This window comes from Cetorhinus maximus, chromosome 10 (genome assembly GCF_964194155.1).
Source record: "Cetorhinus maximus chromosome 10, sCetMax3.hap1.1, whole genome shotgun sequence".
Lineage (NCBI taxonomy): Eukaryota > Metazoa > Chordata > Chondrichthyes > Lamniformes > Cetorhinidae > Cetorhinus > Cetorhinus maximus.
In genome coordinates, this window is record NC_135888.1 from 7323091 (window position 1) to 7342419 (window position 19329).

Sequence of the window (19329 nt, forward strand, 5' to 3'; positions counted from 1 at the left end):
AGCTAACCACAAAGGTCTGGAGACTTCGGTGGCATGGATTTCCCCTAGCGCAAGATCATTTTGAATCTGGAACCAAACCACTGATTTCTCGAGGCATCCAGCAGCATTGATGGCTGCAAGCAGGATAAGCAGCCAGTCACATTGAAGTATTCTCAGACAGCAAACCAGGAAGTAACAACCATTGAATCCTTTCACTTAGAATTTTAAATTCTACAGATAATGGAATAAATTATTAGGACTTGCACATGGGATCAAGGTAGAAGCTAAAATATTAAAAACTTCAAAAATAAATTAATTCGCACAATTTCTCATTGGCGAAATTTGACATAAATATAAAATTACTCTTAAGGGCCAGTGTTCAGTAATTATGAACTTACTACACCATTTTAAAAACCCAATTGCACGTCATTCAACAAGGTATAACTTTTTCAAGATTTCTACAATAATACTAAGAATGTAAAGTGGAAGTTCTTGCTAATGCAAATGATTGGCTTTGTTTTGGGGGACCTCAACAATGTATCCTCTGGCGAAGGAGTGAAGTAATGGCAGCAAACACTAATGGTTTTGCTTTTATTATTATTGCAAAATCTGGGCCATTGCGACTTTCCAAGTGCCCTGTTACTGTATCCTTAATAGATTCTAGCAGATTTCCTACTAATGTGTCAGACTGACAGGCCTATAGTTCCCCATTTTCTCTCTCTCTCTCTCTCTTCCCCCCACCCCCCACCCCAAACAGCAGGGTTACATTTGCTGCCTTCCAAATATGGGAACCATTTTGGTGTCCCCAGAATTTCCTAGATTGCAATGTACCCCTATCTCTGAAGCCGCATCTGAAAACCCTAGTGTTTTGACCATCAGGCCCAGGGTTTATGCTTGTATTTAACATACTCTGCAAGTCCATGATTGAATAACCAGTAAATAAAAATACCTGGAAAAACTCAGCGGGTCTGGCAGCATCTGCGGAGAGGAACACAGTTAACGTTTTGAGTCCGTATGACTCTTCAACAGAACTAAGTAAAAATAGAAAAGAGGTGAAATATAAGCTGGTTTAAGGGGTGGTGGTGGGACAGGTAGAGGTGGATAGAGGGCCAGTGATAGGTGGAGGTAGCCAAAAGATGCCATAGACAAAAGGACAAAGAGGTGTTGAAGGTGGTGATATTATCTAAAGAATATGCTAATTAAGGGTAGAAAGCAGGACAAGCAAGGTACAGATAGCCCGGGTGGGGTGGGGGGAAGGGAAGGGATCGAAATAGGTTAAAAGGTAGAGATAAAACAATGGATGGAAATACATTTAAAAATAATGGAATTAGGTGGGAAAAGAAAATGCTATATAAATTATTGGGAAAAAAAAGGGGGGGATCGGAAAGGGGGTGGGGATGGAGGAGAGAGTTCATGATCTAAAATTGTTGAACTCAATATTCAGTCCGGAAGGCTGTTAAGTGCCTAGTTGGAAGATGAGGTGCTGTTCCTCCAGTTTGCGTTGAGCTTCACTGGATCAATGCAGCAGGCCAAGGATGGACATGTGGGCATCAGAGCAGGGTGGAGTGTTGAAATGGCAAGCGACAGGGAGGTCTGGGTCATGCTTGCGGACAGACCGAAGGTGTTCTGCAAAGCGGTCACCCAGTCTGCGTTTGGTCTCCAATGTATTGAATAATCAGAAACAGAAAAACCTGGAAAAACTCAGCAGGTCTGGCAGCATCGGTGGAGAAGAGCACAGTTGACGTTTCGAGTCATGAGGACTCGAAACGTCAACTGTGCTCTTCTCCACCGATGCTGCCAGACCTGCTGAGTTTTTCCAGTTATTTCCGTTTCTGTTTTTGTTTTGGATTTCCAGCATCCGCAGTTCTTTGCTTTTATCTATTGAATAATCAGTGTTTCCTCAAAGAGCTGTGTTATTAACAGCCTGTGAAACTGATTGCTCAAATGCGCATAAATAGCAAAAGTCATCAGCTAGTCTTTCATCCATTGTTGCATCTCTGAATTTATGCACTTCATTCCACAATACTCTTAATTGTATTCAAATCTTAAATGTTGTCACTTAAGGGTACTAATAGGCCATTGGAAAATTAATTTGGTACACTTGTCCTGTGATTCCTGGTTACGCAATTCAACTTGCTCCACCTACAGTCACATCTACAAACACTCAGTTCAACCAAGGGTTCAATTTCTGAAACAAGGGTTCAATTTCTCAAACATACTCTTTGCAGGCAAAGACAGAATCTGTAACTGAATATTTTTGTAGCTCAAAAGATCATAATATAAAATGTGACATTTATGGTTAATTATTTGCAGACGAGGGCATTAATTGTTTCACCTGAGCAGATATAAAGAGACACTTCCTGAAATTAGGATGTAGTTGAGTTAGGAGGTGTATGCTTATAATGTTTCACTCTCTAAATAAGTGTTAGACTGGATAAAGATTGGCTCAAGTACTGTCCTTTGCCAACTGGCTCTTTAGAGTATAATATGACAAACCCATGAATGTGTTTTACAGCAGTTCTAGTGGTGTTGACACCATAATGCATTAGTTTTTTATGCTAATTATCAATGCTCCATTTATAAACATTTAAGACCACATTTGGAGTAAGGTGTGCAATTCTCTAGTCCTTTATTAAAGCAAAGATATTACAGAGTCAATGAAAGGTAGGGAGGAAGGAGAGATCAGAAAGGAAAGTCTTTATAAGGTGAAAGATCGAAGTAACTTGAATGACAAGTGATGGTACAGGGCGAAGTGGGGTGTTAATGGAAAAAGTAAACAAAAGATGGGTCTAGAGGAGTTGTAAATAATAACACAAACATTACCAGTTGTCTATAAAATTGGCTATAGTTTGAGATTGTTGAATTCTGTGTCGAGCCCACAAGGCTGTAAAGTGCCTAATCAAAACATGAGAGGGTTGTCCTTGAGCGAGCTTTTGTTGAACTTCACGAGAACAGTGCTGAAGGCTGAGGACAGACAGAGAGTGGGAGACGATGGGCGGAATTTTCTCATCCCTCCCGCAGCGGGTTTGATGGCAGGCGGGGGTTTGGGGGGGGAACTCAGTGTGGTAGCTGTAAAGTTGGTTTCCCACTGCCATAAAATGACAATGGGAGTATGTGCTCCCATGCCTCGTGGTGGGTTGCCATTCCTGCCAAAGGCCAGCATGAAACCACTTTGCATCCTGTTAATGGGATGCAGATGAAGGCCCGACTGGAATCCTTCGCCCCCCCCCAATCATCCGTGCCGTTGGTGGGTCTTTCCCACGACTCCAGAACGCACCTGGACCAAATGTCAGACTTAGCAACAAGAAGGCCTGGGGCAACTCGCGGAGATCGGTAGGGAAAATGGAGGTCTCCAGCAACCGGACCCCTGGAACACTGAGTGCAGCAGTGGGTGAGTGGAGCATCTACAAATGTGGATCTTCTATCTTCAGGACCTTCCAGGTGGAGGATCTTCTAAATAAACTTTTTTAAAATGGCGATAAAAACAAAAAGCTAAAAGCTACTGCGGATGCTGGAAATCCAAAACAAAAACAGAATTACCTGGAAAAACTCAGCAGGTCTGGCAGCATCGGTGGAGAAGAAAACAGTTGACGTTTCGAGTCCTCATGACCCTTCGGCAGAACTGAAATATAGTTAGGAGAGAGGTCTTGTTGTCTTGTTGATTATAGAGGGTGTTGAGACACTGGAGAGGTTAGAGTGCAGATTGTGTGGAATTATACCTGATACAAATATTGGACTTGATGATTTAGAAATTTCAACGGCGTTTTAAAATTATGAAGGGATGTCACAGGATAGATGAGAACAAACACTTCCCAGTGATTGAAGGGTCTAAAATGAGGCAGCATATACACGAGATTCAGGAGGCAGAACAGGATGAATTTTTTTTTAAGAGGATGGTAAGTTGAGTATACTACTCGAGCTGGTAGCCAAAGAGATAATGTCAACATTTAAAAATAGGTTAGATTGGTGGTTGCAGAAAAGGCCCATAGAGATATGGAAACAAGGTGGTTACATGGGATAAGGATGACTTTTAATAAACATCAGCAAAGATAGACTGCCTGTTTCCATGTTGTAATTTCTGTGCAATTCTTTGAAGGGTACAAATGTTATAACGTTTTGAAACTTTTTTTTAGGTTGGCCAACTCTTGCAGCAGTTGGCATTGACGGGCAGTGAGGAAGCAGATCCACGATTGAAGAATAGTCTGTCCAAATTTGACAAAGTAAGTTGATCAGAGCTCTGAGATGCAATGATCAAAAGTTGCAAGAATAACAAGGGCATGTAACTGTGTTGTGAAGACATTGTATTCTAACTTCCTTCAGTGTGCTCATCAGGGATATTGAGCTTAATGCTAATTTGGCTATCTGATCAATCGTAGATTTTTTTAACCTAAAATGGTTCCCGTTTGCATATTTTCAGCATTATAAATGAAATTCTGCATACATTTAAGCGTTAATCTGATAGTTGGCAAAAAGGAATCCTTGTAAATTCTGATTTTACAAACATTCAAAACCCTATTTTGTATCAGGTTCATAAGGAATTACTAAAAATGTGCATCCTTGAGCTAGGGAAGGAAGGAATCATCTCCGATTCCTATCCTTGGTGATAATCTCTGCACCCGAAAAATATACTTGTGGCTTTTGAGTGGAGGCAAAATCGATGAGGACAGCTGAGATGCCCTTCATGATTAAATAAGCTTCCTAAGACTTGCAGTCCTAGGATGACTGATCATTTGAGCAATGAACTCAATATTTGACAGGTAGTGGAGGCATTTCAGCACCATGTGCAAGCATATTTCATTGCCATCTGAAGAGGAGAGGGAGAAAATTGTCACAATGGGAAAGAATTACTAAAGCTTCATGGTCGTGTTTTTAAATAACTTGAATGTGGTGTGCTAGTTTAAGATGTTTGAGAAACGAATAATGAGCATGAGAAGAATAATGGGGGAACCAAGTAAAGAATAGATCTAAGCAACACTAGATTGCAGGGATGGGGGTGAGGTGGATGGCATTTGTGAAAATAAAGAAGCAGTACTTTAAACAATGAAGGATTTAAATGTACTCAAGCTAAGCTGGAAACAAAACCGGAAACAGAGTAACCAAAAAAGGAGTTTGAAACATTTTAACACGATGGAAGGGAGAGAAAATTGCCCCACCCGAACCTATGCTTGGTCACTACCATATTTAGTCGCCAGTATAACCTTAAATTGACTTTTGTGATCCTGCTTGCCCAATCTTTTGGTTGTCAGTCAAATATATACTGTTGTTACAGGAGGGTGGTTGATTCTACTTTTAACAAACAATTCCAAAAAATATGGAAATAGCTCTTCACCAGATTTTCAAATTTAGTATCTTAAAATGGGTACAAAGAATCACATGGAGGCTTTCATTTACTCAGTTGAATTTGTTGAGTGTAGACTTCGGCATCAGTTGCTTATTCTTATCCAATTCTATTCCAGGTCATTAGTTATATCAGGGACTGTGTCTAACATTTGAGTTTCACACTACATTTGTCAGAAGCTTCTACCAACAAAGCAAAAACGATCCCACGCTAACATTTATGAGTGTCGCATTATATCTGATTCCCTAATTCTGTTCTCTAGGCGAACTATTTCTGCTACTGATCTCTTCCACCAGTAAAACTAAGATCCAGATGTCAACAATTAATTTGTGATGTCAGACTTTTGAGTCTCAACTGTTGTTAACCTGAGAAATCTGTTATGGAAGCATGTTGTCTGTGCTTGTTTTTCACTAACCTATTTGTAATGTAATGCTATGCCCTGTATTAGAATGACATAATTTAGACTTCGGTATTTTACCTTTCTGGTGTGGATTTCAAATCCAGTCGAGACTGATTGGATGAAAGTTTCTTCTGTTTGTTGGCTGCCCTGGTCTTATGTGAGATTAGTTTGTTCAATTTAAATCTAATTTTTAATGGACTGTAGCACATAACTACCTTTAAATAAATTGTTAATTGACTGGCAGCAACCCACTTAAAATGCAAAGTAGTGCATTCGCTGTGGGAGGGAGGCAAATGAAATTGGATGGAACAAGGTTCCTGGAGCATCATGGGATACCAAATGAGGTGCATTGAAAAACTGAGCAGAAAATAACTGGAATAAACGCCCTTCCCTGCCACAAATTAAGCACGGACCCACCACTTAAAAACATTTCAAGTGTAAACCGGGCAGTCGCTTTATATCAGTCAAAAATTTCGTTACCGTCAATTTTTTTCAAAAATATACTTTATTCATAATATTTGTAAAAGTACATTGTAATGTCAAATTTGAATTGTTGCAAAGTGCAAAATATATCATTACGCTTAAGATTGCAGGTCATGTTTGCAATGATCATTTACATTTCATGTCAAACATTCTCTCAGTTGCTGGTTGTAGTGGCTCAAGTGTGTTTATTTTGGGTGGAAATATCTGTGCTAACGCATCAGCTCACACCTCTTTGTTCTTGTAATCAGCGAACTTTAAAGAAGTAATTAACATCTAATTTGAGATGCGCTAAACGTAATAAGAGTCCTCTTGAGGCCAACTTCATTTTAATTTATATTTTTGAATGAGAATCCTGCAGTGAAATCTGCACGGTCATATATGAGATTTCCCTCATTAAGGACTGTCCTAAGCAAAGCGAAACTGTTTTACTGTTCCAGTGAATTTGTGCTTGTAGTCAGTCGGTTGTAACAAAAAGCTCAGATGTGAAAGCTAGCCGCCAACAAAGCTGGTTGAGTCAATTGTCTCAAATCCGTTATTTAACTGAAATAGCACATCATACAGGAGTCCAGTCCGAAACAGAGTAATAATCTGCACTTTCAAACAGTTACCGGGGCTGAACCCCATATGATATTGTGTGACCAGAATTCTAAATCGCAGCAAACCCTTCTGTTGCTTACCTTCTGAAGGCTTAAAAGGCAACACAGTACAAACCAACCTTGCGCTCTTTGAGGCAATCTTTAATGCTGGAACGTACGAAATTCTGCTCGCAGAACCACAGAATTTTAATGGCACAGAAGGAGGCCACTCGGCCTACCATGTCTGCACTGGCTCTCCAAATGAGCATTATGACCTAGTGCCATTGCCCTGCCTTTTCCCTCTACCCCTGCACAGCCTGCGCTGCCCTTTGCGAAATGTGGGGGAACAGCTCTACTCTTTAATTGTACTTAATGATCACTTGTGATAATTTGAGAGTGGTGATTCATGAATAAAGCCCCGTATCTAACTGGAATCACATGACCATAGATTGGAGACAGCACAGAATGAAACCGCTTGGCCCATCGTGCCCGCTCTCTGCAAGAGCAACTCGGCTAGTCCCACTTCCCTGCAGACCTACAATTTTTTCTCTTCAGATAATTATCCAATTCCGTCTTGAAAGCCATGATTTAATCTGCCTCCACTACGCTTATGGGCAGTGCATTCCAAATCCTAACCTGTCACTGGGTAAAAAGGTTTTTCCCTCATGTCACTACTGGCTCTTTTGCCAATCATCATGTGGGGTGTTCTCTGGTTTTGGACTGGAATTCACTCAACCTATTATTTCTACTGCAGTCTGACCATTTGCAGAAGAAGGTGATTTGATTTCAAATAGACTTTTTATTTGTAACATACAAAAATGTAATTATTTTGTTTACCGAACCTCTGCAGAGTTGTGTTGCAACTTTCTTGGATGTTATCATTGGAGGTCGTACAGTGGAAACCCCTCCTATGTCTTCAGTGAACCTGCTGGAAGGACTTAGTAGGACTGTGGTTTACATGACCCATAGTCAACTTACAAACTTGGTAAGCATGTGATTTTCTCATTCATTTTTGGTTTGTTACAGACAGGGGAGAGATGGTAGGATGGTTCCCCCCATTCCTCTCAACTAACCACAACAGGATGTGTTTTAAAGAAGTGTTTTAACCCCTTGAGTGCTGTGATGCTCAAGAACAGACACACAACAGACTTTGCTAACTTTTTAAAAAAAGAATAAATGTTTATTTCTGAACACCTGAAATGTAATCACAACAGCACCCACAAGAGAGAGAGAGACGCGCGCGCGCGCGCGCGCGCACACACACACACACACACACACACACACACACACGATTCCAAAAGAGTAGTATGCACTTAGATTTTTAAAAGAGTCACTTTTACTCTTGGCTTTCGAGATGGCAGCTGGAAACGTTGCAGGCTGATAAGTCTCTTTTTTATCTCACTGAATGCAATGAAGCTTGGAAGTTTTTGGTGATTGATTCACAGTGACTTAATCTTGGCAACAGTAGGTTTCTGGATTGGTTCTGCAAATAGTAGAAAAAAATGAATAGCCCTCACTTCTCTGCCTATTAGGGGCAGGATTTCTTTTTGCTGGGCAGAATCACTTCCCTCTGTGGTCTCTGTCTCCCAGACTAACTGGCCTGGGCTGCTGCTCTAAATGTGAGTTAATATGGTGTTTCTTACCATAAACTGGTTTCTGGCATGTGATCATGGTATTGGTGTTCCCATTACCCACGCAAAAGCCCCTGACTGCATTTGCATTGTGTCTCAATGTGGGTTTGAATCTCGGTCATTTACGCCGCCTTGTGATAGAGTGGGGCGGTTTTCCTCATTCCCATTTTGTGGAATTTCAGTCTGTGGCCATTGTACATCAATTTAGGTAGGCAATAAAGTTCTTAAGTCTGCAGGAGAGATCTGTTCCATTTTTAATGCCTTCACAAAGGAATTTGCAAAAGGTCATTTACATTTTAATGTCCTGACCCGAAAAGCAAGCCACTTGCAGCCTTGGGTAGTTATGTGTATGTTTCCAGACAAGGTGGACTCCATCTTGTGCCAAGGTAAATCATCGCTTTCCATTCTACTTCGTAAAAGTGAACATCTTTTTAATAAATTTGGGGTATAATTAGATGGGCAAGACAGGCTAGCATTTTTGCAGATGAGTAGTGCCTCACTTTTGTAAAGCATGCAAGATGATTTTGTGATGCAAATCTGATGGTATACAGACTCACTAATGCTCAATAATATGTAATCTTTTGCGAACACTGGTTTTTGTTCCATTGATTTGCCTCAACCACTTCGATTTCATGATTGTGCTCAGTTCATGTAGTAAATTGATTCCTTGGATGATCTGAGTATCTGGCTTAAAGGCATCCTATTGAATTAATATTTAGAGATATTTTTGCACGTCAAAGATCTATCTCAAATTTGGTAATCTTATGTTGTTACATCTATTATATTTTAAATGTTTCAATGTAGGTATTGTTCTATCTTCACATTGCCTTTATTTTTGTGCTATTTCCGCCTCCCTTTATGCTCAGACTGATTGATTGCTTCTCAGTTAAAAGGGTAGATGCATACCAAGTTTCCTGATTTATTGTACTTAACTGGCATTAAAATAAAATAAAAATGCTCTAAATTTTTCTCCACACATACGTAGGTATGCAGTTTATGCATGCGCAGTTCGCTCAAATGCTGTTCCTGGTGTGGTTTTACAGACAGATTATCTCCATTTCAATGGTTTTGCAACGTGGAAGGTACAGTGATGCAATGTGCAGCCATCTTTGACTGCGATTCTAAGTCACTGGAATGTGGCTTTAGTCTTTCTAAAAAATTCAGTTAGTAATTTCCAGCCAGTAGAAGCCATTTTTTCCAAAAGCATGGTTTCACAAGTAAAAACTCAGCAGGTCTGGCAGCATCGGCGGAGAAGAAAAGTGTCGACGTTTCGAGTCCTCACGACCCTTCAACAGAACTGTTGAAGGGTCATGAGGACTCGAAACGTCGACTCTTTTCTTCTCCGCCGATGCTGCCAGACCTGCTGAGTTTTTCCAGGTAATTCTGTTTTTGTTTTGGATTTCCAGCATCCGCAGTAGTTTTTTGTTTTTATCTATGGTTTCACAAGTGGTTGATCACTGGACAGGGCTTGGATCTTTGCTTAGCAGGAGGACACATGTTTTCATCCATGTCTGTTTTGTACCTGAGTAGTTTACTGCAGCCACTGTGCTCACTGTTTCAAAATCTCTCTTCTTCGCATTTCACACATAATAGGAAGACAGTTGCTCAAGCACTGATAACATCTTATTGCATCTCAAACCATACTTTTTAATGGCTTTAATGTTCACATGAAATTCTTTTGGCGACCTTATTCAATACGGCAAATTTCAAAGCTTCCACCAATTGCTGCACAGATAGGTTTATTTATGCCCTTACATTATAGTCTTCTCCTCTCGTTGCTTCAATGTGCAAGAAATTGAATGTAGAAATAAGCCTTCTATAAACCAGCAATTGAAAACTTAATCTGGTTACCCTAGTAATGACCTCCACAGATGATGTCCCAACTAGCAGAAATAGTTGCTATCTATCTAACCTCTCTGTTCCCCTTAATATCTTGAAAACTTTGACCAAATCACCCCTTAAGATTGTAATTTCCAGAGAATACTGTCCTAGCCTGTTTAATTTCTCCTTGTCATTCAATCCTTGGAGTCCAGCTATCATTCCAGCAAATCTGTGCTGCACTCCCTCTTAGACTAATATGTCCTTCCTAAGATGTGCCCAGAACTGAACATTGTGTGGACTAATTAGGGCTTTGTTTTACTGTAGCATGACTAATAATCCCTAGAATTCAAATCCTCCAGATATCAAGGCCAACATTCCATTAGCATTTTGATTTTTTTTTGGACCATGACATTTTACTGATCTATGCACATGGACTCTTAAATCTCTTTGAACTTCCACTCCTCCTAGCTTTTCATCATTTAGAAAGTTCTCTGATCTAATTTATTTTTTAGGTCCAAAGTGAATGACCTCCCACTTGGCTACATTGAAATCCACTTGTCAGCATTTGTCCATTCACTTAATCAATTAGTGTTGTCACCAATACAGATGTGCCACTACCTTTCCCACACCAGTGTTTTGTTTCACATGATATCGTTCATACCATTTGGACTCGTGCCAAGTCATAGCCAGGCACTCTCCTGAAGGCAGGCATTATGAGGGAGTGACAACTGGAGTTGCTCATATATTCGTCCAGTTGCCACCTTACAGATTGGCAGAAGCTGAGAACAGAAGTTGTTGTTTTTCACCCTTGATCCCAGTCTGAAGCCAATGTTGCAGAAGGAACCTTAAACAAAAAGCCAGGGGGGAAAAGAATAGAAAAAAGATCCTGCCTGCAAACTTGTAGTCTTTTCTTAACAGTCAACAGTCATTACTGAATCTCATTCACTTTGGTGAATCTTACTAGGTATGCAGTAGATCTAACAGAATTTTTTTATTGACGTAAACTTTACATATTTAATTTTTATATAGGTGACTTTCGCACGACATGTAAGGTCAGGGGAGTTACTAAGAGAAGAGGACAAGATGGCTCTGGAGAACCTTATCATTAATGTTCCTCAACCCAGAGCAGGGAAGAGCAATAGCCTTGAGCTGACTCCCTCCAGCACACCCCAGCTGTCTCCTGCAACTACTCCAGCCAACAGAAAAAATCGACTGCAAATAGGTAGGAGACACAGCTGTTTTGCTTAACTCTGCAAGGAGCACAGCAGTATTTCTGCAAATATGGAATATTAGAAATTGCCTTGGTATGAATGAAGTGCTGTGGATATTTATATTTGTACTTTACACTGTTTTCTAGAATCTTGCAGAATTTCTATTTTTTGCTGATAAGGTTGTGAAAGTGTTTATTATGAAAGTGCAAAGGACATCAAGTTCCTCATAAGCTGGAGACTAAAACTTTTAAAGACTAAAACTGGGGAGGATGCAGTGGAGATTTATGAGGATGTTGCCAGGAATGGAACATTTTACCTATGAGGAAATATTGCGTAGGCTGGGCTTGGCCTTCTCCCTTCCAAGGAAGACAAGGGGAGATTTGGTTGAGGTGTACAAAATTGAGGGGCCTAAATAGAGTGGACAGAAAGGACCCAATTCCGTTAGAGGAATCAATAACCAGGGTGCACGTATTTAAAGTAATTGGTAGAAGGGTTAGGGGGAGTTGAGTAATCTTTTCGTTTAGAGGGTGGTGTGGGGGTCTGGAACTCACTGCCTGAAAAGGTGGTAGAGGTAGAAGCCCTCGTTGTATTTTTTATTTTAAAAAAAACCCACTTGGGAGTAGCATTTCAAGTGCATAAACACAGGGTTTTGGACCAATAGTTAGGAGGTGGGATTAGGCTGGATATCTGTCTTTTGACTGGCATGGACACGATGGGCTGTATGGCTGCCTCCTGTGCTATAAGTTTTTTTTTCTCTATGTTTCTGTCTTTTTTTTAGTTATGCAACTAGGAAATACAATGCACTTCAACTGGAAGTTGCTATATGATTTCATTGTCAGTCTCTGAAAACACAAGTCTTGTATGATTTTTGTATTTGGTACTCACATCTGGTTCTTGAAACCTCCCCTTCTGGTTACATTTTTGCAATTAAAATACAACTGTATAATCCTTTTGGTGCAGTTCTCGTATACTGTAATCTTCTATTCAACAGTGTGTATTGACTTGCTAGATCTTTTTTATAGATCTCACATGTAAACAAATTTGTGTTCCCACTCATTCTCAATGTGGGTAATTTACTAGTAAGGCTGGAGAAATGTTTCACCTGAGCTAATAGGTATGTAGAATGTCCACCATGAAGAAATACACCATTATTGAATCCATTCTGCATTCACCTATCCTAAGATGTGTGAGGGGCGGGCAAATCAATGCCCTATGGATGGAGCATTTCCTTCAATTTATAATGCTTTTTTAAATGCTCCCAGGCACTGTAACAGCCGTTTATCATACTGAAATCGCTGTTAAAATACATTCCCTCGCCCTAAGTAACTTGCTTTGCCTATCCTGTCCGCAGGGATATTTCTAATTATGGAGCACCATGTACATGTTTGTAAACAAGATTTCTTGTTCACTTGTGTTTTTTAACAGCTGCTTTCTGTTAACAGGTTTCTGCCCTCCTTTTGACGGCTCTGACTTGTGTGCTGGGGTATGGTTCCATGAGCGCTATCCGGTTCCTTACCCAAGTGGCTATTTATCATTTGTCAACCTAGGTAGAGAGTGATGGCAGGCTTATTCCTTTAGTGAGGGTATTCCAGCTGAGCCTGAATTCTTTTTTCTGTTAAAGTAATTCATTCTCAGGACCTGGGCAGCGCTGGCAAAGCCAGTATTTATTGCCTATCCTTTATTCCCCTGACAGTAGCCACTTCAGAAAGCAGTTAAGAATGAACCGCGTTTACGTGTGATTGGTATCTCACACAAGCCGGGTAAGGATGGCAAGTTTTCTTTAGTAGATTTGGTTTTCACGACAAGTCAAACCGCCTCATGGCCATTTTTTTTTACTTATTTAATGAATTCAAGTTCTCAGAATGGTTTTTCTATGCCTGGACAAATAGCCTGACTGATTTTAAACTTGTTCCTGGAGTGCTGGTGTCATAACATAATCACCACACCACCCCCATTAATTTCCAGCAAGAGTCATTGGTTAGCTATGAGGAGTAGCAACGTAATCTGGTTTTCTCACCTAAGGGTATGAAGATCAGGCAAATCATAGTACCCTGTTGCCAATCTGAGTTAATTCAACACAGGCCTATTCTTGTTTTATTGATGAATTTAAATGGTTTGAAATTGGACGTTATTACTTTTAACAAATAGATTTTTTTTTGGCAGTTCTATCTAACTCAAAGCTTGGCAATTGCCAGCTGAAACTAAATATTTTTATTGTCTGGCCTAATGATCCATTTTGCTGTGTTTACAATCAGAGTTCTGCACTGTTCCATTTTGTGCAATGTAACGCACAGCTTCCATTCATACATCAAATTCAAACAAAGCAGCTGAATTTAAATTGCCTTTGTGTTGCCGTAAATATAGAAATATAAATTTCTAATCGGTTGAAAGTCAATGTATTGCTACAGTTCTTTTCCTGTTCATGGTGCACAGGAAACCGAAATCAATATTAAGAAAAAATAGTTTTTCATTGTGTGCCACTTTCAGATGTTCAAAATATCCACTCCATGGCTTAAGCGCAAGCAGAATGTTTCTTGGCAGCACTACAGCTAAAATTGATATGTATCCAGAGAAAATAGTAGCATGTTTGACTAGATGTAAAACATACCCAATCTTTTTTTTCCTGGAGACAGTTGTTAGAATTGCATAAACTAACTTGTTGGGAACAATATAATTCCACTTGATGTTCATTTGGTGGAATAAAATTCCTTGCCCGTGCATGTTATGCATGCTGAGTTGTTGGCTGATTCCAGGACTCACAAATTGCAGCTGGTTTTCTAACATTTCTTGCATGATCAGTATGTTTATAACTTTGAGTGCACCCTGCCAATTTTGGCAACTGCAACCATACCATTTTTAATAATTTGAAGGAAAAAAGCTTCCTTTTGTTTTTCTTTGACTTGGCAAACAGCCTGAGCACTAATTATCTACCATATTTTGACTTGGAACCCTCACAAACTAATGCAAGTTATATGTGATGTTGCAGATGAGCCTTCGAAGACTCTTAAAATAATGAATACTTGGATCAGGAAATGTTCAGAGTCTTGTCAATTACAAACCATGACTGCAGCATTAATACTTGTTGGCTTTTGATCCTGTTTGATGAAAAATGAAAGTATAGGCACAATTTTGCAGTGATTATGAATTTTGATTGAAGTGATTAACATGCGTTTGGTTTCCCTTTTAATGCTGCCTACATCCAGGACAACAATTAGCAGCCATAACTGCCTGGGATACCTCAGCTACAAATCTGACCGCTCACATTCCCCTTGTAACTCCATTTGGTGGGTAACACTTCTTTGTGCCTGGAAGGTTCCAGAAATGCTAGATTTATGCCAAGAACCCTGGGATGACTTAAAACTACTCTATTGGAATTGCTAAAGTGCACGTTCAATGTCTTTTATTCTGGTTTCTTTTCAGTTGTGACTGTTGCTTCGAAAAAACACACGTTTTCTAAATGCAATGGAAAAATAGAACACTTCATTTTTTTGGCAAACTATTTTTTTTATCAATTTTAAGAAATGAAACATGTAAATTGGTAGATCAGGATGCTTATCCTTGACATTCATTTAGTAAACTTTTTACTTTCAAATGTTACGAAGCAGGTTTTGAGAAACGTCAAAATGCTCGACTCAGCCCTTGAAATAACATTAAATATTTCATATGCTGTATTTAAATAAAAATCTGAATACTCAAAAGAGTGGTTATTTAAGCGCAGTGTGTTAAAATATCGTTCTTGGGTCACTGAAATGTGGATTCCACTTTTTTCAGGCTTGGGTGACTCCCATCTCACATGAGTTGAGATGTTTTCTGAGAAAAACTGCTTCAACAGCCTCAAGTCCTCAATTGCAATTTAGTGGCAGAAACTTTCTTTCAGATTTACTATCTCAAAATGGAGCTCATGTGAGGTACTCTGGGGAGCAACAGCAGAAGTGTATACCATCAAAATCTGTAACACCTCAGCCTGGCATACCCTCACTTCTCCATTACCATCAAGTCAAATAACCCCTCTTCAATGAAGAGTGTACAAGAGCTTGTTGGGAGCAGCAGGAGGCGTATCTGGTGAAGCTAAACCACAGGATTTGCATGCATTCAACTCGGCATGCTGAAGACAGCTAAATGGAAGAGGAGGTTCCATGAACATCTCATTGTCAATTATGGAAGATCCAACACATGGATGCAGGAGACGAAGCTGAAGCATTCACACCACCTTCAGCCAGAGATGTTGACTGCATGATGCCTGTTGGCCTTCACAGATGCCAGCCTTCAGCCAGTTTGATTCACTTCATGCAATATCAAGCAACAGTTGAGAGCACTGGAAAAGCTACGACTCCTGACAAATTTCTTGCTACAGAGCTGAAGATGTGCTCCAGAACAAGCCATGCCTCTAGCCAAGTTGCTCCAATACAGCTATAATATTGTCATTTATTCGACAATGTGGAAAATTGCCCAGGTATACCCTGTCCAAAAATCAGGACAAATCCAGCCCAGGCAATTACTGTCCTATTAGCCTATTCTCAATCAGCAAAGTAATCGAAGGAGTTGATAATAGTGCATCAAGCAGCATTTACTCATCAATAGCCTGCTCACTGATGTTCTGTTTAGGTTCTGTTAGGACCACTCTGTTCTGAACCTCATTACATCCTTAATTCAAACCTGCATTTGCTGATTTTTTTTTACACACTAGGGAGGCGACCTATAATGTGGGACTTGAAATGATGATTGTAGAAATGCCTACCAACTATGGAATTTCCTATAACAGCATTTCTACACTCGTTCCCTTCTGTACAGTCACTTGCCCATTAGTGCCATGGTCTGGGCTGCATTCCTTCAGTGCACCATCACTCCCAGCAGTCTCTAACACTGAGTATTTGTGATTTGGTGCACACCCTGAAGACTCCTGTACTACCTGCCCCTTCCTACTGTTCCGGATGGCCACTCACCTACTAGCTTGGACACTCATTGCCTGTGTAATGACCACTGCCTGTGCAATGACCACCACCTGGAAAGTACGATCCAGGAAACTCTCCTTCTCTGTGATGCTCTGATGCAGTGACTCCAGCTACCCAAGCTCAGAAATCTTGAGCTCAAACTGCAGCAGCCGGAGACACTTCCGACTCAAGTCACCTGAGACACGTGAAGTGCCCTGAAGCCCTCTTGCCACGCCCTTTTTGTCAAAGATAATGCCTCTTTTAAATTGAGTAAATATGTTTTGGATTCATTCTTGTGATGTAGGCAACATTGGGAATTATTGCCCATCCCAAGTTACCCTAAGAGATGATGCTGGGCCTTCTCCTTGCTTTTCATCGTGAACAATGTTGAGCTTTTTTTTTACTGGAGCTTAGATCCGTTAAATCCATCTGTGTTCTTAGTAGTTTCAGTAAACTGAGACTCGAGCTGATTACTTGTTAATATAATTTTTTGCAGCTGGAAGGAACAGAAACCGGGCAAATGAAGCTAAAGAACAACACTTCGAACATGAAAGCTCAACTCAGGAGCCCTTACAGGAGGTCCAGCCTGAAGAAGTATTGGTCATTTCACTGGGCATTACGTCACAGATGTCACCAGGCATGATGTCAGAAAATGAGGTACATTCTTAAACTATGCAGGTTTTGATCGTACCGTTTTGTGTTCTAAGAACCCAGTCTTTTTGGGGAATTAAGTTGATGGATGTTGACCAATTAGTCTGAAATAAACCATCAACTCTAACTCTCTCTTTCTTCTAAACATCTGAGGAAACTTCTCCCCACCCCAGCTAATTATTTTAATAGATACAGATAACTTGATTTATAAGCATTAATGAGGGAAGAATCATTAAAAAAGGATAGAGGAGCTCTGATTCTTAGGGTACATTTAAAACCTCTACTATGTCTTGTCCTCCAACTTAATTTCTCCTACTGAACCCGTCTGTTAATTCTCATCCTGCCTCCCAAAGCTTCCTCAAAAACTTTGTTTTCTACTGTGTTTTTGGTCACCTCTATTTAATCTTATACTGTCATTAACATAAGTTTCACCTCTGTCAAGTGTTTTGGGATGTTTTCTATGTTAAAGGCACTACAAAGGTGCAAGTAACTATAGAATGTTGCCACATCAACTAATGTAGATCATCTCATCCCTTTCCCACAAATGCTTTGACAGAATTGCAGTGCTGAAAATTATGAATGAGGTGACTGAAGTGCCCTTCATCAATAAACTTTTAAGTTGGACTGAATTGCATTTTCAATTACTCTCCTGTCAATTTTGAGAGGGAAACTTTGAGTTGATAGTGTGGGTGAGCATACTGATGTCTTGGAAAGTTGCATACAAAAATGCACTGGTTGAAAGTTCTGAGAAATATCTCAGGCTTCTGAAGTTTTAAGGCACAGACTTTAAATGTATTATGGCTTCAGAAGCTTCTACTTGGCACAGCAGATTGCTGCAAGAATCATTATTGATAAAAGCAAGAAAATAATCATGTTTTAATAATGATCATTTTCATTTACCTGTTAATTGATTTCTTTGTTGGACACTGATCCAAACCAGCTTGTTGAACAACTACTGGTATGTCGAGATAAGTTACCTGACAACCATGGTGGATTTAAAAGGTGATTAACTTTGAATCGTTGAGGCTGGAGATACTGAACGAAGGATGTGTTGGGTAGATGCTGAAATATGGGTCAATTACATGGGGACAGTAGACCATGTAATTCACAAATTAGTAACTTGAATGAGTCTAAGTCTTAAATATACTGTACATCAGTAAGACCTATATGTAATGTTTGAAGTTTCAAGAAATATGCAAATAATAGAACTTGGGCCTGTCCTTTATTAGAGTGGGATTGTTTTTCTTTGCTAATGAGTTGTCATGTCTGCTAAGCCCTGGAAGAGAAAATTGCAGAGTAATTCTAGGCTTGCTGCTCTTATGTCCGAGCTGCTCGTTAAATATGGAAATAGTGGATGACCGGGGTCTAGTTGCTTGTCTACCCTGTGAGCTAATATAACTTGGAGATCAGGAATTTGTACACTCAAAAATAGGCACCATCACTTCTATACATTACCACACACAGGTTTCTTTTAGCTTAAAAAAAATCAAGCCATGCTCCAAGAATTTATGCATGATTTGAATTACACAGGCAAAATTATTTTGAGCAGTATCCACGAATTAAAGTTGTAAGAATATAAAACCAACTTTTTAAAAAATAAAAATAGTAATAACCCCAGTGCTTTCTCAGAACACTTATAAAAACAAATGATATGTTTGTGATCAAGAAGAAGCAGAATTGCATCAGTTAACTCTAAAACTACACATGTGTAACGCTCTATTCTGTACCTGTTATCCCTTGACTCAAGGCACAAAAACTTTTTTGTCCTGCGGAGTTGTTGGGGTGGGGTGATGGAGGGGTTAAACAAAACCTGTTAAGCCTACTAGAATTTTGGCTGAGTTTTTTTTCGCAAATTTAATTTTTATAGCTCTCTCTCTGCTCTGTTAATTTGCTGCAGAATTGAACATGTAATCTGTTTTGTGCAGTTCCCATGAGATCAAGAATACAGTGACTTTGTTACCACAATTACTTGCATAATGTATTTTACCCACAACTGTCAAGCTGTGTTCTCATCCCCTCAAATGCTGCCATTGTAGTTCTACGTTGTGTTTCCCTTCTGCCTTTCACTATCGAACCTAAACATGTTTCATTTTTTTTATGAAATCAGAGTGGCACACATGCACCAATTTATACAGAGAAAATTGCAAATTGTTCCAGCTGCTTGTGGAGGGGGTGAGAAAAGTTATTTGCACCACCTAGTGGCCATTTTATTAACATCCCTTTTTAATAAAATGCTGTTAAATTTGCTCAACTACGGCAAAGAAAGAATCAAAAAGATGCATTGAAGGAGTTTAAAAAAAATGGTTTGG

General features: G+C 39.7%; 1 protein-coding gene across 9 annotated transcripts in view; it reads left to right on the forward strand.

The window, feature by feature from the left end:
- The window catches only part of gapvd1 (GTPase activating protein and VPS9 domains 1), a 133501-nt gene that overhangs the window by 53585 nt on the left and 60587 nt on the right, over positions 1-19329 (forward strand). For all 9 annotated transcript variants that reach the window (XM_078549896.1, XM_078549902.1, XM_078549904.1 and 6 more), the window contains 4 exons: positions 4113-4199; positions 7626-7760; positions 11257-11449; positions 16866-17026. In XM_078549896.1, the coding sequence (XP_078406022.1) occupies positions 4113-4199; positions 7626-7760; positions 11257-11449; positions 16866-17026 (576 nt within the window). The remainder of the gene's footprint in view (positions 1-4112; positions 4200-7625; positions 7761-11256; positions 11450-16865; positions 17027-19329) is intronic.